This window comes from Lates calcarifer, linkage group LG7_2, assembly GCF_001640805.2.
Source record: "Lates calcarifer isolate ASB-BC8 linkage group LG7_2, TLL_Latcal_v3, whole genome shotgun sequence".
NCBI classification, from domain to species: Eukaryota; Metazoa; Chordata; class Actinopteri; family Centropomidae; genus Lates; species Lates calcarifer.
In genome coordinates this window covers 4,773,028-4,792,280 of record NC_066854.1, presented here as the reverse complement: position 1 = coordinate 4,792,280, position 19,253 = coordinate 4,773,028, and the positions used below count along the sequence as shown (strand labels likewise).

At 38.9% G+C, this 19,253-nt stretch overlaps 3 protein-coding genes across 4 annotated transcripts; 2 read left to right on the top strand and 1 right to left on the bottom strand.

The window, feature by feature from the left end:
* The first annotated feature begins 216 nt into the window (after nucleotides 1-216).
* gk (glycerol kinase) lies at nucleotides 217-10,678 on the top strand. Of its 2 annotated transcripts, XM_018693507.2 has the most exons (21): nucleotides 217-457; nucleotides 2,106-2,179; nucleotides 2,297-2,403; nucleotides 2,515-2,592; nucleotides 2,797-2,876; nucleotides 3,076-3,213; nucleotides 3,316-3,425; nucleotides 3,548-3,614; nucleotides 3,912-3,929; nucleotides 5,208-5,243; nucleotides 5,366-5,433; nucleotides 5,523-5,565; nucleotides 5,657-5,737; nucleotides 5,820-5,898; nucleotides 6,050-6,146; nucleotides 6,263-6,347; nucleotides 6,468-6,588; nucleotides 7,596-7,739; nucleotides 7,858-7,944; nucleotides 8,196-8,282; nucleotides 8,724-10,678. In XM_018693507.2, the coding sequence occupies exons 1-21, from the start codon at nucleotides 365-367 to the stop codon at nucleotides 8,732-8,734; spliced, it is 1,704 nt and encodes a 567-aa protein (XP_018549023.1). In that variant the 5' UTR covers nucleotides 217-364; the 3' UTR covers nucleotides 8,735-10,678. The 2 variants fall into 2 exon arrangements, with proteins under 2 accessions (XP_018549023.1, XP_018549024.1); XM_018693508.2 differs by lacking the exon at nucleotides 3,912-3,929 and having other exon boundaries at nucleotides 218-457.
* Nucleotides 10,679-10,831: 153 nt separating this feature from the next.
* On the top strand, nucleotides 10,832-17,194 carry nfkbiz (nuclear factor of kappa light polypeptide gene enhancer in B-cells inhibitor, zeta). The gene is made up of 12 exons (XM_018693518.2): nucleotides 10,832-11,289; nucleotides 11,833-11,940; nucleotides 12,024-12,125; nucleotides 12,945-13,048; nucleotides 13,460-13,785; nucleotides 14,024-14,129; nucleotides 14,221-14,367; nucleotides 15,079-15,142; nucleotides 15,235-15,404; nucleotides 15,684-15,794; nucleotides 15,941-16,108; nucleotides 16,360-17,194. The coding sequence occupies exons 3-12, from the start codon at nucleotides 12,047-12,049 to the stop codon at nucleotides 16,396-16,398; spliced, it is 1,314 nt and encodes a 437-aa protein (XP_018549034.1). The 5' UTR covers nucleotides 10,832-11,289; nucleotides 11,833-11,940; nucleotides 12,024-12,046; the 3' UTR covers nucleotides 16,399-17,194.
* Nucleotides 17,195-17,320: 126 nt separating this feature from the next.
* LOC108894890 (protein jagunal homolog 1-B) lies at nucleotides 17,321-19,075 on the bottom strand. Its single transcript, XM_018693529.2, has 4 exons — nucleotides 18,952-19,075; nucleotides 18,520-18,617; nucleotides 18,163-18,235; nucleotides 17,321-18,053 (listed from the first exon to the last, which is right to left on the bottom strand). The coding sequence occupies exons 2-4, from the start codon at nucleotides 18,606-18,608 to the stop codon at nucleotides 17,664-17,666; spliced, it is 552 nt and encodes a 183-aa protein (XP_018549045.1). The 5' UTR covers nucleotides 18,609-18,617; nucleotides 18,952-19,075; the 3' UTR covers nucleotides 17,321-17,663.
* Nucleotides 19,076-19,253: the final 178 nt, after the last annotated feature.

Here is a 19,253-nt window from a genome sequence, read left to right as displayed (position 1 = left end):
TAATGCTAAAAATAGACAATATTCAAAACAAATATTCAAAATATTTAACTGAATCTGACTTATAAAATAAATAGAAAGAAAGAAAAGACAGGATGGCAAATTCCTTAACTTCTAACTGAATTCTTGATGTATTACTAGAAAGGTTTGTGAGTGAATTATAATTTCTAAAATTGTTAAAAACGATTTTTAAACCACTGTTGCCAGGACACAACTGCCTGCGTCATCACTAATGGCCGGGTCGAACGTTACGTGTGAAGGCTGCGACTGACTGCCCGACTTTGGTTGAGGTTGAGCCGCTTTTGCCGGTGGTGGTGGTAGTAATTGGTTTCGTCTCCAGCTTGGTGTCGAAGCTCCGGGGCTGCCCATGAACGGCACCATGGCCGCGTCCTCACACCGGATAATGCTGGGGCCGCTGGTTGCTGCCATTGACCAGGGAACGAGCTCCACTCGGTTTCTGGTAAGAGAAACTCCCCTCTGCGTGAGCTAGCCGTGTTACATTTAATGTCTGGCTCATAAACGTGTCCTTGGCTGAATATCCCACCTTCTGTTTCTATATGTAAGTGTCTACTCCTGCAACCATCGTCACGGTTTGTAACCAGTGCCGTTTAACATTAATAAATTAGCTGCGTTGATAGTTAAAATGGCTTTAAATTCCGTTCCAATTCAGTTCCAAATCGTGCTACGTTTAAGTGCTTCCAACGAGGACTCTAATCTTCGCTTTTGTGCAGAGGGTAATTTTAAAAAGTGGTACGGCTATATAAAAACACCACTCATAATCGCCAATTGATCAATTCGAAAATTAATCAATTGGCAATATTTCTGATAATACAATAATGACAAACCCTATGGCAGAAATATTTGCTATAGCTTGTTAAATATGACAATTTATTTTTATTACAGTAACATTTGAAACCCTTTGGGTTTTGGATTGTTGGTTGGCCGAAACAAGCTGTCTGAATATGTATGTAGAAGACTGTAAATTTTCCTCCCCTGAAGGGGGGAGTAGTGTAGCAAAAAGGAGGAAAAAAGGGGGTGAAAGGAAACAGGAAATGACATACTGAAAAGGTACAAGGAGGAGTCACACCTGGGAGCTGATTAGGGAGGGAAGTTCAAACAAAGGAGTGAGACTGGAAGGAGGTTTGAGACTGGAGGAGTGAGAGGAAAAAGGAAATGGAGAGAAAACACAAAAAAGACTAGTATCTTGGATAAAAGCATGGATTTTTCCTGACGAGTTTGAGATGGAATGTTGAGCCTGTGGAACTAAGACGGTAGGAAGAAAAAAGGGAACCCTGGAGCTGCCGGACCTGCAAGCCCTCTCTGATTTAAAATTATTAATAAAAATAAATTTAACAGGTATAGGTGGATAAGTTTATACCTGGCCTGTCTGGCGCCTAACCATCTTATTAATTTCTGTTAAGAGAGGAGCCTACGTTACATGTAAATACTTTCTGTATTTACACATTACATTTATAATTTCTGTGTCTGGTTAATCCAGAAATTTTAGATTTCTAACTACTGTAGTTTTTATGTGGCTTTAGTTTTTGCTTTCTCACTCCCAGATTATAAAGAACAGATGCTTTGACTTATTTTCTGCGTGTGGCTGATAGTTAAGAGCCAAGAGTTTAATTGGCATGAGTCACCTCAAACTGAAAACAGAAATATGACACTTTGTCACAGATGGCTGATCAGCAGTTTTGCTCTGTTGAACTAGAAGTAGAAATATGGGGTGAAATTTTATAGGAATTAATATTTTAATTTTCAGTGAACTGATCTAATCTACTAATCCTAATGTTTTAATGGTGTGACTTCTCTGATAAGACATGTTCTCTCTGCTGACAAGAGTCATAACATAACATACAATGGACCACTGTTCAGTTTGTACTTGAAAGGCAGTAGCCTGGAGTCTAGAGAATCAGGTTTGGGATTCAGCAGATGCCCACTTGGATCTCCCAACTGCTGAGAAAATCTAAATAACAAAGGGGAATGAGAAATCTCTTCCAGCATCCATGATGAACTAGTCAGTCAGCTTTCACTGGATCAGTGAAGAAGAGAGTATAGTTGGCTGAAGCTGCTTTTTTCACTTGTCATATTTTTTCTCTTTGAAGGTGTTTAATTCAACAACAGCAGAGCTCCTCAGTCATCATCAGGTGGAAATCAAACAGAGCTTCCCCAAAGAAGGGTGAGTGAAAAGACTGTGTTGCAGTTATCAGTCAGATCCTGTCAGATAAAAAATGTAGACGCAGTTTAGAAATGTACAGATCTTATTTATTGTGATTTTTATCATCCTAATTTTCAGATGGGTGGAGGAGGACCCCAAAGAAATTCTTCAGTCGGTGTACGAGTGCATGGAGCGGACGTGTGAAAAACTCACCCAGCTCAACATAGACATCTCAAATATTAAAGGTATGCACACATGACCCTTATGCTACCACCTGCTCTCTTTAAGTATTACTCAGGTATCATTTCCAGCTATTTCTAAGAGGTGTTTACACTTTGGAATTTAAATTTGTCCAGCTATTGGAGTAACCAACCAAAGAGAGACCACGCTTGTCTGGGACAAAGAGACAGGGGAGCCCCTCTATAATGCCATTGGTAAAGTTTTGTTTTGTTTCTGTCACTGTCTGTACATTATTTCCATGTAACCTGGCACAGATTGTACAGTCTTTGAGAAGCATAAATGTAGCTAACTCTAACGCTAATGTAAGTAACTAGTGTAGCAGTAAAAAACTGGCATCAGACTCAGTCACTGACGCACTCAAACAGCAGCTATGAAATAACTGCATTGTTTCTGTTCAGTTTGGCTGGACCTGCGGACTCAATCAACAGTTGAACGTCTCATTAACAAAACCCCAGGAAGGAATAAGAACCACTTGAAGGTGAGCTCCTCATCTGTTCCCTTAAATCTTTTTTTTTTTTTGTTTGAACGTACAGGTTCAGTTTGGATTCATCCTCTTGTTCTTTCTTTTTATTTGATATTTATTTGAACCAATTGCAATTTAAAAACCAATGCAGACTCCTGTTAATATTACTAGTAGCAGCACTGGTAAAGTTGTTTGTGTCACTGTCATCCTGCAGCATAAAACAGGGCTCCCCATCAGCACTTACTTCAGCGCAGTCAAACTTCGCTGGCTGATGGACAATGTGAACGAGGTCCATGAAGCCATCGTGTCTCACCGCGCCATGTTCGGCACCATCGATTCCTGGCTCATTTGGGTAAGGGTGGTGAAGTCTTTCTGCCTCAACAGTCGTAGAGGTGTCACTGAATTTTTTGTGTTAATTGTGGAGCTGACTGGTTATGTGATGTCTGTCCAACAGTGTTTGACAGGGGGTAAGTCGGGTGGAGTCCACTGCACAGATGTGACCAACGCCAGCAGAACCATGCTGTTTAACATTCACACTATGGACTGGGACCCGGAGCTTTGCAAGTACGAGAGCTGTCTTTCATTTGTATTTAATTCCATTATACACTTGTTATATTTTTTAAAACAGAATACAGAATTGGCTGAATTAGTCACAGACTATTCCTCTTTCCTCTAATTCCCCTCAGATATTTCGGTATTCCCATGGAGATCTTACCCAGAGTGAGGAGTTCTTCAGAAATATATGGTCTCATGGTAAGCATGCTTATATCTGTCATTATGTTGCCAAGTCTAGTCCACTTAAAATTTCACAGTAATAAGTGTATATATTAACCTTCTATGCTAATTATTTCATTGCTGTGTCTACTGTGACTCTAGTGTTGTGTTCAAAGGGTGGAATGTCTCATGCAACAAGCCACTGCTAAGATAATAGAGGTTTTTGTTTGTGTGTGTGTGTTTTTTTTGTTGTTTTTTTTTAAGTGCATGAAGGTTGACTGAGAAATTCTTTTAGGCATTCTTTGTGTGCCATTGTCTCTCTTTTCTCACTGGTAGAAAATATGTTCTAGTCGGGTAAGTAATACTCGCCATCACTACTTTACCTCATCATGCAAAGTAACCCGTCCTGCTTCTCCGTGGCCAAAGTGAATACACCATCACACAGTGCATTTCCAAGATTGATATGAATATTTTGTTAGTTGAGCTGCGTTGAAGAGCAGTATATACAGGTCAGATTTTGGTCTATTTTCAACCAGCTGTCACCAATTAAATGTGGGTAAACAGAGAAGTTTAAGCATTATTTCAGCCATTAGCAGTGTCTGCAGGTTTAACAAATAACTAAGTCATGTATGTAGTTGAAAGACAAGACCCAGGGCAAAGAAAAAGAATGGAAAGAATGCAGAGCACTGAAACTTCTTGCCTCGAGTGTAAGGAAATAACTGAAGTGACACAGATGAAAATACCGACATTTTTATCAGCTCCTCTCTTCTCTCATGTGGGCTGTGGTGCCTTGACAGTCAGAGGACAATGTTGTGTTGCTCTGCATCTGCTGGCTGTTTGAATAAGCAACTGTTAATTGACATGATCACCATGATGATAATAATAATAATAATATGAGGGCATACATACAGTATCCACTCTGTTGGAAATGTACTGGATGACCCCCTCATTGCTTTTGTTGTGGCATGCTTCTTGGCTGGTTGTCACTGATGCCCACAGCTTTCCTGACAGACCATCCTCCACTGCAGCGTCCCATCATGTCTCCTAAATCTCTTCACTCTTTGGCACAATTGTATTCAACCTCTGTCTTTGAACATCTCACCAAAACGAGGAGTGAAGACATTTTCATTTATACAGGTTCACTCTTGCCCTTGTTTTCCCTCTCTGTGTCTCCACTGTTACAGTATGCCTTATGTAAAAATGTTGTGGTAGAGTTAAAATGGGTATAGTTTTGTTATTTGGCTTCGTGTTGTCAAATAATAATTCTCGTATGTTTTCAGTGTTGTTGTCAGGGCAAGGTTGTTGCTCGTAGTAACAAAAAATTTATATGTTCCTTCATTAATGACTGATTTGTTTTTTTTTATTACTGTTAATTTGTGATTTGACACATGTACCCACGTGAATTATACCCAGGTGTATAATTTCACGTTTATTATAATTCCTGTGAAAATCAGAAAACAGTTCACACTATACTATACACTATTTACAACATTATTTGGTGGTATATGGTGGTACATCCAGCTATACAACAAACTGCTGAAAAAGGACACATTGACATGTTCTTTTAATGTGACATAACCAAGAAAAAAGCACACAGTTCATTATAAAACAACAGCTCTTTTCTTTTGACAGAAATCTGGAGCTCTTTCAGGTATTCCTATTTCTGGGGTAAGTTTATCTCTCTTTTTTTTTGTTTTTTAACTTTGCCAACAATGTCTCCACTGTCCATTATGTGGTCCTAAACTATGTGCATCTGTAATCTGATAAATATATATTTTCTTTAAAAACAGTGTCTTGGGGATCAGTCAGCAGCCCTGGTTGGACAGATGTGTTTTCAGGACGGACAAGCTAAAAACACGTAAGAGGCTTTGTTTGTTTTTTAGATCGCCCTTATTTTTATGTTGTGGGAAATCTATGTATAAAATTTGTTTTTTTCATGTGTTTCAGGTATGGTACTGGCTGCTTTCTCCTGCGAAACACTGGAGCCAAGGTACATTACTTAAGATTTTAAAGACTCATGGTATACATGGTGACATCTCTGCACACATTGCTTACAGTGACATTTTCCTGTTGTTTTGCAGCCTGTAATGTCTGACCACGGCCTTCTGACCACTGTGGCATACAAACTTGGTCGGGACAAACCTGCCTGTTACGCACTAGAGGTACAGTATTTTAAATACACTGCCATTTTGGCATGAATGTTAGTTACAATATGGAAAGAGGTGATTTGTGTTTCCCCTGCAGGGCTCTGTAGCCATTGCAGGAGCTGTGGTTCGTTGGCTGCAGGACAATCTGGGGATCATCGGATCATCTGAAGAGCTCGGTGCGTGCTGCTCATCTTTGTTCAGAAAAATCTAATGTGATGATCTAATTCTTCAGGACTGTGTGTCATTTAAATTGTATAGATGTAAGGCACCTTACAAAAAATAAGCCCATCCAGTTATAGCCCTAGAACTGTTTGTTTCCCTGTGCAGAGAAGTTGGCTGCATCAGTCGGTACATCCTACGGTTGCTACTTCGTTCCTGCGTTCTCAGGTCTTTATGCACCGTACTGGGAGCCTAGTGCAAGAGGGTAAGACCAGGAGCCACTCTGTAGTGCAGTAAACATGTCTGAAATTATTCACACAGCCTGCTGAAATAAGTTTTGCTCTCTAGTTCACTTAGTCTCAATCTTTCTCTGTGTCACAGGATCATTTGTGGGTTAACTCAGTTTACTAATAAGAGTCACCTCGCATTTGCTGCACTGGAAGCTGTCTGTTTCCAGACTCGAGAGGTGAGTGCACAAGACAAATGTGATCACCACGTTCATTCAAAAAATGATTGATTCTTATGATATGCATGTGATTAGATGTAACTGTGTGGTTGATAACTTGGGATATTTGTTTGGATGCAGATACTGGACGCCATGAATCAGGACAGCGGCATCCCGCTGACTCAGCTCCAGGTGGACGGAGGAATGACGTCCAACAGGCTGCTGATGCAGCTTCAGGCCGATATTCTCTGTATTCCTGTTGGTAGGATTTCCAGTTATTTCTTATCGTGTCTTTAGGTACTCAGCGATGCATGAGTCAAAACAGATCAGTGTACAAGCCTCCAGTCCATTATCATGAAGAATGTTTTAATGTTCTCTTAATGTTCTGTTCGGTGGAGTGAGGATACATGAGACCAATGTTAGTGAAAGTCTTTTATTTTGTTTCACCTTGTAGCTGAAAATAATGGATCTCTGTCGTGTCTGTAGGTCTGCTCAACAAAATAACCTATGTTTCTCTTCCTGGTGGTTTGTCATGAATAATATTATAGTCAGAGAGAGCAGGAAAGTCTGTTGTGTTTCAGCAGTAAATATGTGTTTTTATTTTCAGTCACGTGAGGCTTAAATACCTGTGGTGTCGGCTAGAAACTCTAAGATATTTGGGCTGAGAAATAATACTTTAATTAAATTAAAGTACATTAAAAATGGCACACTCTGCCAGTAAACAAGACTTCACTTTAAGAAGAGACCTCACTCCACATGAGCGTGTGATGGACAAAGATGCAAGGAGAAGACACAAATGAGAGAAATGTGGATGCAGTTAAGGGAATTCTCATGTGCCAGATGGAAATTAGTTGCAGCCACGTGGTTGAACAGCAAACAAACTCTGGCAGTGACTAAACTGGTTCCTCAGCCAGCAGGTCACCCTGCTGCCCAGTGCAGAACTGTTTACACATTTATCTGACATGATGTCACTGTCAAAGGAAAAAAACTCGCACTGTGTTTCTGTCTGCCACCCATGCATTTACCTGGCATTACCAGTCCTAAGTGGAGATGTGTGCCCTTTCAACAGCATCACAGTCCTGATGCATCAAACTGTGGTAGTGGTATACTGGGTATTACTGCCCTCTGCTGCCATTGTGTGGAATAACCAGTGTAGAAAATTATACATATTGCTCAAGCCTGTCTTTTTCACATTTTTCATTTGGACTATTTTAATATGATTGTTTTACAGAAGTTGTAAAAGATAAAGATTGTGTCACTTGTTTTCAGTGAAGCCGTCCATGCCTGAGACCACAGCGCTCGGAGCAGCGATGGCAGCTGGAGCAGCAGAAGGCGTGAGTGTGTGGAGTCTGAGCCCCGAGGACCTGAGTGAAGTCACGTCAGAGAAGTTTGAGCCTCAGATCAACCCTGAGGGTACGATGAGCTGCTGCTGCTACTCTCTACACACCTCACAAGACAGGTGATGGTGTTCTATGTGTCCTCAGTAGCTGCTGCTCAAAAAGTAAAAAGTTTCTGTGCATGTGCTCGGCAGAGAGCGAGTTTCGGTACGCACGATGGAAGAAGGCTGTTCAGAAATCCATGAACTGGGAGACGACAGAGCCTGTTGGTAATGGAAACGGTAGGCAGGACTACATTACACGTCTGAGCCTTAATATAAACAAAACCATGAGCCAAAAGTTTGAATTCTCACTGCCAGTGTGAGCCAGCACAAGTCAGATATTTTTGAAGTCTGTCTTACATGCATGCCCATATGCACATTGAAGGGATCATTGGTGGCTGGAATTGTTCCTCAGTTCTGTCTGAATTAATATTCTTCTGTCTCTCTCCTCTGTGGCGCCCTCATTGACCCTTTGTTCTGTCGACCAAAAGGTGAAACTAGTATCTTCAGCAGCGTCCCCCTGGGCTTTTACATCATGGGCAGCATGCTGATGTTAATTGGTGCAAAATACATCGCAGGTCAGTTCCTTATTTTTACCTTTTAAGTTCACGTAGTTATTGGGGTTCCAGTGGGAAATAAAGTAAATACATTGAAGTTAATTCTAATTAATTTCTTTGAGCTACATTTTTTCTAGATGTTACATTTATGAAAAAAACTTCTGTAATGAACTTAGAAACGTCTGAATGACAGCTTTTATTTATTGTGTTTCAACTGAACAGTTCTATAGGAGGAAATTTCCATACTATATGATAACATCAGCTCCCGTTCGTTCCTGTTATCTGCCATTCTGAAAACATCTTGTCAGACTTGTAACCAGTTGTCACGCAACTGAGCTAGCCTGATGTTTGCTCCTCCTGCGGATGTAAACAACCTATATTTAATTAATGTCAGTGACAGTGAAATGTAGCATCAGCATGTCTTAAACTTGTCTGCCTTTGTTATTTTTCTTTTGACATTAGGCCACAACTAGGCCGAGACTCTGGGAGGCATTAAAGTAAAGAGGGAAAGTGGAAAAAAAAATTGCTGTTCACGCTGGACCACCACTTGTACTCTCAGTTGCACTGTTTTTCTAAAAGACATTCCAGAAGAAGGACGCTCCTGTTAAATTTTACCACCGACTGGAAAACTGGGACAAATTTAAACTGACAAACTGGACTTTTCTGTTTTTGTTCTTAGTCTTCTCATTGTTTTTTTTTTTTAATTCAGACTATTTTTGTTTGGGGCAGACAAGAACATATTATCATTATTTGACTTGAATTTTAGCAGGAGTGTGCATGCAGTATTTCTTGTTGATACGGTATGAATCCTGACCTTGTTTATCTAGGAACTGTACTGATGATAGTTCAGATTGTTGTAATCTTTCCACAGCAGTGTCAAGTGAAGTTCACTGTCAAATTTGCATTGCCTGTTATAATTCACCATGTCACTGTTAACGACCTTCCAACAGTCATCTCGTGATGTTTTGTTGTTCCAGACCCCCCACTATGAGCTACAGAGGAATTTTTAGAGCACTTTATATTATTTGTTTTGTCTTGTTGGAGCTGTGTACTAACAAGGGTCTATGTGTATATATTTTCTAACAGATTAAGGCACAGAAAGTTTGAAAACAAAAGGAAGGAATGGGAATTAATGAACTGACAAGTTTGCTTATTAGCGAAAGTGATGCTCTTTTACATACTTGAATGTGTGAATATATGTTTTGTGTTGTGGGCAAACATGCGATGAAGGGCAATGATGAGGAATTGGCAGACAATTTTGGATTTCTGTGTTCAAATAAGGCATTTTAGGAGTAAATAGGTATATTTCTATGAATTTGACAGAAGCCAGAAAACTAATAACATCCTTAAAGGATGAAAACTTTATCAGCTTGACAAATTATGGCAAATAGCATTACCCTCCACATAACTCATAGCACTGTTCCATGATAATTTTATTTTTTTCTATAATTCATCGGGGAAAACAACACATTTCTGTCATTCTAGCTGCCTAGTCACATTTCTATTAGCCTAAATTGCTTCAAAAAAGTGAAATTAACTTCCACGTCATGCAAAACATGTGACATTATGCAAAACCTTGCGTTGAACAACTCAAATGTAAATGTTTGATATGCATCCTTGAAGATAACTCTGGATTAAGCAGCGTTATTGCACTAAAATGTTGAGTTTTTTTTTTTTCTGAGTAAGTTATTTAAATTAATACTTAATTCAAAGGGAGCTTTATGAAACCAGAGGAGCACAAACTCTTAAATTAATTTCCTTTGTGGTTTAGTCAAGGTTTGAAGAGTTAACCTTGAGGAAGTAAAGAAGAGTCAACGAATGTCAGTATTTATTGTATTGCCCAACATTTGTCATGTTTGTCTACTGTGTGGATCAGAAATTGAAAGCAAGCCACTGCTTCTGTTTGATTGAGACAGAACAGGTGTTTTGTTGAAGACATGGTTTAATGTTGCTCTGGATAGTTAAGCAGTTATTTATTAAACTGTACAGCCAGTGGAAGGTATGAAATTGCTCATTGCAAAGGATTGAAGTGCTCTATTGGGTTAAAAACACAATTAACAGATATTTGTTCATGGATTTAATTTATTGTAAATGTCTTCCCAACTAAAGAAGGTTTAATTGGAGTGTTTAAAAATAAAACAAGTGAAATAGAATTAAAATGACTGCAAACATGAAAGCAGTGTACAATCCTATTCAGGTTTTTAACTTATTAAAGGGACATTTAAGCTCTATTCTGATGTGCCAGATATGACGACCTCGTACAATTTGTGGCTGATTTATGAATAGAAGGAACTAATGTACAACAGGCATTGCTTAGTTGGTGAAGTAATAGGTTTAAAATGAGGAAACTGCATGTTGTCAGTGTTAATGTATGTGAACAAGTTTTTGGGGAGAATAAATGTCCTAAAAAAATTTAACTTACCTAGTCTTGAATTTCCCTGTTGCGCTTGGTTTTATATGTTGCCGACTGTCTTTAAATGTAAAAACATTTAGAGACTGAAAAAAAGACCAAAAATATCATTTGTGACCACATATAAAGCTGGCTGATACTGACGCACATCACTTCGTGAAATGCAGCTAACAACAAGCCTTTTCTTTCTGTATGTTTTATGTAGCTAATTATTAGCCAAATAGCTGAGTTGTTTATTGGTGAACGTTGCTCAGTTTGACTGTGGAGTTTAATTTGTAACCATAAACAGAGCGATGCAGCACCTCCAGTTTTTTTTTTTTTTTTTTTTTTTTTTTTTTTCAAATGTATTAGTCTGTTTAGTGGCTTTTTAAAGAATAAGAACTTATTTCCTCTGCAGTCATGATGAACTAAATGCTGAATTTGAACTAAAGCCAAGTACAGCCTGTCTTTGTATGGGGGGGGAAAATCCCTACAAATGGGAGCTGTTGAAAAGGGAGTGGTTTGTGCTGACAGCAATGCCAGTTCAATACTTGCTCGTGAATTGAGTGTACGTTGGGTCAGTTCTGAGACACAGCCTGCATCCTGCAGATGTTCCAGTGGTGGTGCTCCGCTTGACCAGTAAGTCTCTTAACAGATGTGTAAAACTTACTTTTTCTTAGTGTTAAAACTGTTACAAAGATGAAGAGTTTTCTTCAACATATACTCTGTTTTATGGATAACTTAACAGGAAATATTTTTCTAATTACATATAAGTCTGTTTTTTGAGTCATATTGAGTTTTCATATTTCAAATTTGTTCTGCAGTCTAGTTGCTTGTTCGCCTATAAAAGTTGTGTTCAGTAGTATTGCTTGTATAAGCAGAGCATTGGGCTCATTTGCATTTCAACTGACCCTCAGCAGCTTGTTTGCACTTAAAACTGGTTGCACAGGCTTTTTACAATTTTTTTATTGTTTTTATTTACACCAACTCTTTGCATAGAAGGATTTACTTTGTGCTTGTTTTTCCTTAAAAGATCTTGATATCCTTTAATAATGTAGCTTCTGAATCAGACTGAAATTTAATAATAACATGTATCTGCAAAGAAAAAATGAGTTAACTAAATTTAACTGGATTCACTCTCGAGAATTAATTTTCATACTTTTATTTTGAAACTGTCACCAGATTCACCTCAGTAACTTGTCAACCAGGAAGTTTTTCCAGGTGAGGGACATTTTGCGTGGCAGTTGTTCCTCATTTCTGATCTTGTGACGGAGGGAAAGGAGCAGAAAGGTGAGCCAGTTACACATGCTTAGTAATTACACGCTGATATAAGCTCTTAACTCCACTGTGCTGACAGACCGTTTACATTCCAGGTGTGAAGGAGAAACGCTCAGACATGTTGGATCCAAGAGTGAATGAAACCAGGGGAGGCCAGATTCAGTCAATGGTCAACAACTTCAGTCAGAATTATGAAGGTCAGTGTTTAGTTATGGCAAACAGATACCTATCAGAAGTATGGAATTCTATCCATGCACATACTGTAATCTTTGGTTCCTTAACATTTGATTCCGCTTGTATTGTTTTTCAAGACATGGGGGAACAAGGAAGTCCTCTTTCTTTTATGTGCTGAATCTTTCACACTATTGACACTGGAGACAGGCCAATACTTCACAACGTGGCCGAGTGCTAAATAATCACCTGCTTTCACTTCAAAATGGGCTCAATAACCCAAAGTTGTTAGATGCTCATGTTTGACCTTTTTACAATACGAGTCATCCAAAACCTTTGACTCCCACTTCACCCCTGTACTGCAGTGACAGTTTTACTTGAGTAAAAAACATCAAAGTACCAAAATTACAGTACATAATGCAGAATGATATATAGTATGTAATTGTATTATAATATTATTGCATTAATGTGTAAGCATCACTTTAATGTTGTTAATGGCAAAGGTGGGACTAACTTATTACTGTTGGATGACATAATCTATGGTAACATGTCATGATTTATTTGTTGATCATGTTTGTTATTTGTGTGAATAATGATTTTATAAAACTGGTGAATGAACAACAGTATTTCCCTTTGAAATACATAATGTAAATTTCCCCATTGTGGTACTACAAATTAGCCGAGAATCGCAAAGTCAAGTACAAGTACCTCAAAATTATACTGAAGTACAGTACTTGAGTGCTGAAATGTGCTTAGTTTTATTCCACCACTGCTTTGTCTTGCTACTCCACTATGTGTCAGAGGGAAAGCAGGAGTTTTACTATTTTTGTTTTTAATATCATCAGGCTTCCTTATCACCGATCCCAGGCCACCAGGATACATCCAAGCTATGCAGAAGAAGAACACAGTGAAGGAGCTATTACTGCTGAAACGGCAGACTAGTGAACAGGTATTTCAACAAGGACATGAACATGATAAGACATGTTTCAGTTTTATGGTAGGGTTAAGATTTCCTTGTAAATGTTGCAATAACTCCATTATTCACATGCTTGTAAAAAATATGTGGGAGTCAGGGTTTTATTTCTCTATGTATTATTTTTTCATAAATGTGTATGTCACAGTGTTTCTAGTTTTGCTTATGGGGACAGACAAACTTTGAGTATGAGGAAGAAGTTGAGCATTCCTCCACTTCACTGATACTTAACAGATTCGCAGGATTAGTATGCAAATCATTTAAAAGCAGCAACAAATGTGGGTGTGTTTGTTACAAGAGATAACCCAAGTTACATTCACATGTGTGCAGAAAAAATATACTTGCAATTTCAACTTTTGTAACAGTTGGGAAATTATTCTGTTTCAGAAATGGAACTGCTCACAGGAGGACAACAACACAGAGCATCATTTTAAATCTGCAAAACTTGACACTTTTGATTTGAGTCCTCATATGTTGGGCTTTCAAGCAACAGTAGCCCCACATACCCCCACCTATTTCCCTCTTGTTTCTCCTGAAAATGGTCACATTACCGCACAACAACAAATGCAGAATCCCCCAGCTCTGCAGGGACAAGTGGCTCCAGCTGCTGAGATCAAGATGACTTTATTTCACTGGCAAATACAGCAAGAGGCAAAGAGACTGGAAGGAGTTTCTCCTGAGCAGCTCAACTTGCAAGATACAGATGGTGACACGTAAGAATGGATGTCGTTGTTTAGATAATTTTTAGTTCATTTACAATAACCAGTGTGGTGTTTATCAAGAACTATAAGAGATTAGCTAGATAAACGGTTGAAATAGCAGTCTAAAGGTGATGAATAAACCCCCTATGTGGTATTAACAGGAATGCAAATCTGACCAAAGTAATATAACAGTGGCACATGGACATAATTTGCATATGGCTATACTGTAATTTTCTTTCCCATCTGCCAGATTCCTGCACATTGCAGTGGCACAGGGCAGACGGGCTCTGGCGTATGTGCTTGCAGCAAAAATGGCGAGATGTGGCTCTCTGGACCTGAAAGAACACAATGGGCAGGTACACACTTAACAAGGTTGCATGTACTCATCTAACTTTAATAGTACTAACACACATCATTTATGCTGATTATCTTACTTTCTGTACACAGACAGCTCTTCAGATAGCAGCTGCCACCAATCAGCAATTAATTGTCCACGACCTGCTGGTACATGGAGCACAAATCAACACCTGTGACTTCTGGGGCAGGTCTCCTTTGCATGTGTGTGCTGAGAAAGGCCACTTTCTCAGTCTTCAAGTAAGAATCTGTAGTAATGCATGTTACTGTTAGAGGTGATGGATTCAACATCAGATCCACATCTGATAAAATGTAGATGCAACATGATGATTTGGACCTAAATCATTAATTTTCACTCCCTTGGTGTAGTTCTGCAAGATCTATCCACGCAGGAAGAGAGAGAAATATTGTTGATGCAGCATCTTAAATAACACTTTATGCCAGTCAAAATAAATACATTCATAATGATCCTATATGCAGTTGTACATTACAGAGACCAAGACCTGTAAGTGACACATGGAGAAGCAAAACAGAGTAATGATGATTCATTTACTAGCAGTGGTGGAAGAAGTATTCAGACCTATTAAACTAAAAGTACTGGTACAACATTAAACTGAACTCACAATCTAAAAGTTACCTTGATTTTTTAAGGCCAACACCCAGAGTAAAGATTCAAAGGCTTAAAGAAATGGGTATCAAATGTCTGATCTGATAACTCAGACTGTCCTGAGGCGCTGGGGACATGAGTTCAATCCGTACAGGACTCTGAATTTTTGAAGGCTAGTGTTCAAAGGGAAAACTGAAAAGCTTTAAAAGAGAAAGCTCAGTTGTCTGTAGGATTTGAACCCTCAACCTGAGAGTCATTAGTCAGGCTTTTAACAGCTCAAGATTCACGATTGTTTATTGTATTGCTATATATTGTATGTTTTTTTCACAAATGTATATCCACAGAGCATCTGGAGGACCCTAATTGGGAGTGGGCAAGCAGTTGATGTTGAAATGTTCAATTATGATGGTGAGAATGTTTTATTTTACTGAAAACTTGGTGACACTAATGTAAAATGAATTGACTGAGTGTGATTGAACTGTACTGTCCTCTCTCTGAAGGTTTAACCCCGCTCCATGTAGCAGTCTTGTCTCACAGTGCAGTTATTAAAGAACTGGGATGTCTAGAAAACCCTTCGTCATGTGTGGCAACAGAGCTGGTGCGGAGGAGACAAATGTTTGTTGAATGCATTAAGACTCTGCTGCTCATGGGCGCCTCCCACGGGACCAGGGTAAGTATTACAATTCTTAGAGAGCATGTAGCTTTCAAATAAACACTGACTGACCTAAATCAGAGGTAGCTGTGTCAATTTTGAAGTTATATTCCTCACTACAAATTCAGTCCTCTAAATTCACACTAGACACTAGACTTACTTTATTGGGGATTACAAAACCACATGTTCAAGATGACTCCCCATATTTGATGCAGTGTTGCGTCAGCAGTATCACCTGACTTAGAGGCTGCAAAAATTACCTTGTATTCATGCAGTATTTCTTGTTCCATCCCACAGGATCTGAAAAGTGGACGGACTTGTCTTCACATGGTTTGTGAGGAGGCAAATGTGGAGCTCTTGCAGCTTTTCCTTGACCAGCCATCTTCACTGTCCATTGTAAATGTTAAGGTCAGTCAATTTGTAGTATTGACATTCAAAGCCCCAACATTCTGATATTTTTAAAATCACCTTAAAGCAGATGTGTCCTTGGCAAATCGGACCAAACCAAATACACAAAGGTATGTAATGTGTGTTTCTGTATGTGTGTATTTCAGACATTCAGTGGAAACACTGCCCTGCACGTTGTCAGTTCTTTGCAAAATCATAAAAGACAAGTGGAAGCTGTGAAGATTCTGATGAGAAAAGGAGCTGACCCTGGGAGCAGAAACTCTGAAAATGAACTTCCATCTCAGCTGGTGCCTGAAGGGCCCGTTGGTGAAAAGGTAGGGTGTCAGAAATACAGCTGAACTGTCCTTTCACTCTAATCAGGAACTAAGTTTGTTGCGCAATAGCATTCTTGTTGCATGAGCAATAATACTGTTGTCTCTTAAGTAAGAAATGAATCACACTAACTTGAAAGAAATGACGGTTTGTCTGTAACTGTTAGTTAGTTACAATACATACAGTTTAAAAACCTAACTCATAAATTAGATGGTATGAGTGACACTGATGATTTGACTTCTGTCTCTCTCAGGTGCGACAGATCCTGAAAGGGAAATATGTTCATGCTTGAGTGAAGCTAAAAAACACTGTCAGTCAGACAGTCCAATCTATCAAAACATTATTTGCCAAAATAAGGCAGATGTTGGTTGTTTCAGTGAAACATGCTACATTGTTCATTACCATGTAATGCTCTAAGTAGGTGAAGCTATGACTTGTTTTTTCTGTGTTTTTGTTGTTTGTGAACTGTTAATGTTTTCTGAGTTAAACTGTTACTTTAGGATAGCTGTAGAATCTTTTTTTTTTTTTTTTTCATTTTTAAGGATCATGGGTTCAGAAGATTTTTTTAACTTTCAAAATTGTTTGGAGAATTTTCACTGCTGTGATAAATGTAATTGTTTGAGTTAACTAAAAATAAAAGTGGAAAGGGTATGCTCCATGTCAGATCTGGACATACTTAATTTAGGTGTTGTCATGGTTTTATCAGGTTATTGAGAGATATTGTATCATAAGAGTGTGTTTTGAATTTTTTTGTAAGAGATTTCACTTTTCCTCTTGATTTTGTTTACTTCAAGTGTATAGGAAATGTTTCAAAAGTCAAAGCAAGATAATGTCAATTAGGAGGAAAATTGTGCACTGTATACACACTGCAGTGTTTTCTACATTCTGTTGTTAAATATACACTACATTGTGTTGATAGTTTTAACAAGATAACTAGTCTCTCCACAAGTACACCTACCATACCATACTGTTCCTACACTTTTAAATGTTTGTTTTCACTGATTTTAGTTCAGTTTCTTGCATGTTAACGTCTTCAGATAATTGTTATTAGTTTTAGTAAACCAGATATCCCCTATGAAATAACTAAACTATCTTTGTCCATCATTCATTTTTCAAAAAGTCCTCATGTTCTTTGTGACCTATATTTGTAACTCCCTCTCCCCATGTTTTTGTATACATGTATCCAATACTAATGACTGACTGACAATCCAGTCTGATATTCACATTTCTTCTTTAATTTTCCCCTGACACATGAACATTATTACAGCCTTCTTCCAGTTACCATAGATGACAACATTTGCAGTTGTATTTTGAGCAATGAAATGCCATAAGGATTGATGTACAGAGATACTAATATTCTGCAAACAATTGAACAATTATCAAATATAAATATAGAAAAAGTGGACAGCATTACTTCCAGGAGTCTGTTCTCTTGGTCTTGGCTGGCTTAATCCACCAGTTCAGTGACTGGTTCCAAAAATGCAGTGCTCTGAGATCCTCGTTGCCCACACGGACCCACAAACTAACAGAAGATCAGTGCTATGCATGCTTTCCAACTCATTTCTTCTTCTTCTCCTGCGTGGTGGTGAACCACTGGTCCAGCAGCTTCTTGCTATAGTAGATCTGCCAGCCATGCACCTGCACAGCAATGACGATCACCAGGTACATGACTGACACGGCTGAGAAGCCGAAGATGAAGCGGTAGGCTTTGCCGTGACGATAGAGCTGCTGTGCCACAGGGAACATCTCCATGCTGCCGTAGATCAGTGGGGCCACACAAAAGAGCCCGGCGCTGATCATGGAGATTACCAAGTAGCTGATGTTGTTGCGAGGCAATGCCAAGAAGCTGAAGACTGTGGGAATTATGCTCAGGAGGTAGGGGTACTCCCACTGGTAAGGTGAGGCCACCACTTTATGGGACACCAGGCTCAGCTGGCTCACTGTTACCTGAGAAAAAAAGATATGTGACAGAGTTAACACTGGCTCAGCTGTCAAGTAATACATGCAGTGCTTTTTTTTACAAAGTTTGTGTCATTTACTTGTGGTTTGCTATTACCTGAGCTGCCATCAGGACCCAGATCAGAAGATGAACAATGTTGAGTTTACGGATTTCAGACTTCAATGCAACACTGAGCAAAATAATAGGAGCGAGTGATGAGTGGTGCATTAACATAAGATAATCCTTTATTAGTCCCACAATGGGGAAAGTTACAACGGATTATACAGTGCTGATTAAATTCATTGGTCAGGATTAAAATGTGAATCAATGCAAATTGGGTATCACTTTCTGATAGGGCACCATTTAAAACATGTTTATGTGGGTACCACATCTATATTTCAGAAAAGTGTTTTAAGTACGCAGTTCATCCTGTTGTAACAGTAACATGTCGTTAACACACACATTACTACCAACCTCATCTGGTAGTGTGAGGCGACCCGTTCCCGGTGCTGAAAGTCACTGCCGTCTGTACCTGCTGCTCTCGGACCTGCTCGAGAAGCCATGGTGGATATCTGAAAGCGAGGTGCATCAAGTTTAAAGAGCTGCAGTGATTAGTTCAATAACTTATTAGTCAGTCTATGTGAAAATAACTTAGGTCAGATTGCAGCCCTAAATATGAGTGTGCTCTCCAAGTCATGATCTCGATTTGAATAATAGATGTTTCATCTCTTCAAAAGATGCTGGGAACTAGTGAGGACAAAATGCAAACGAGCTAATGCTATCTGCAAGCTGACTGTTAGCTACTGTAGGTCATATACATAGCGTTGGCTGGGTTTCTGTAACGTGAGCAAAAGTTTCTGGACTGCTACGTACGACAACATATGAAGAATTATTAACAACACTTACCCTTTATGTGTTAGTGCTCATAAAAATCGTCAAAATATAAATATATGGCTAACACACACACGGATCTTAGCTGACTACATCCATGTAAAGGAGGAGGAGCGACAGAGCGGAAGTGTGACATCTCAAACTGTGATTGGTCAGAATGTCGCAAATTCAAACAAGCTTTATTCATATGACAAAGTCAACAAAACCAGGTTTACGATACTGTAAAGAAGTCAGTAAAAAGTACGGAATAAAGTATTATCTTTATTGTGATATTGTTGGGATAGAGTTAAATGTAATGTTGTTGGTGACATCTGTAG

Excerpts from the sequence above, each read along its gene's own strand:
- gk (XM_018693507.2), top strand. The coding sequence starts at position 365 with ATGAACGGCACCATGGCCGCGTCCTCACACCGGATAATGCTGGGGCCG. Across the intron at positions 2,180-2,296 it reads CAGAGCTTCCCCAAAGAAGG|ATGGGTGGAGGAGGACCCCA; the intron begins GTGAGTGAAAAG and ends CCTAATTTTCAG. Across the intron at positions 2,877-3,075 it reads GGAATAAGAACCACTTGAAG|CATAAAACAGGGCTCCCCAT; the intron begins GTGAGCTCCTCA and ends GTCATCCTGCAG.
- nfkbiz (XM_018693518.2), top strand. The coding sequence starts at position 12,047 with ATGTTGGATCCAAGAGTGAATGAAACCAGGGGAGGCCAGATTCAGTCA. Across the intron at positions 13,786-14,023 it reads CAAGATACAGATGGTGACAC|ATTCCTGCACATTGCAGTGG; the intron begins GTAAGAATGGAT and ends CCCATCTGCCAG. Across the intron at positions 15,143-15,234 it reads TGAAATGTTCAATTATGATG|GTTTAACCCCGCTCCATGTA; the intron begins GTGAGAATGTTT and ends CTCTCTCTGAAG.
- LOC108894890 (XM_018693529.2), bottom strand. The coding sequence starts at position 18,608 with ATGGCTTCTCGAGCAGGTCCGAGAGCAGCAGGTACAGACGGCAGTGAC. Across the intron at positions 18,236-18,519 it reads GCCTCACACTACCAGATGAG|TGTTGCATTGAAGTCTGAAA; the intron begins GTTGGTAGTAAT and ends TATTTTGCTCAG. Across the intron at positions 18,054-18,162 it reads GGGTCCTGATGGCAGCTCAG|GTAACAGTGAGCCAGCTGAG; the intron begins GTAATAGCAAAC and ends TTTTTTTCTCAG.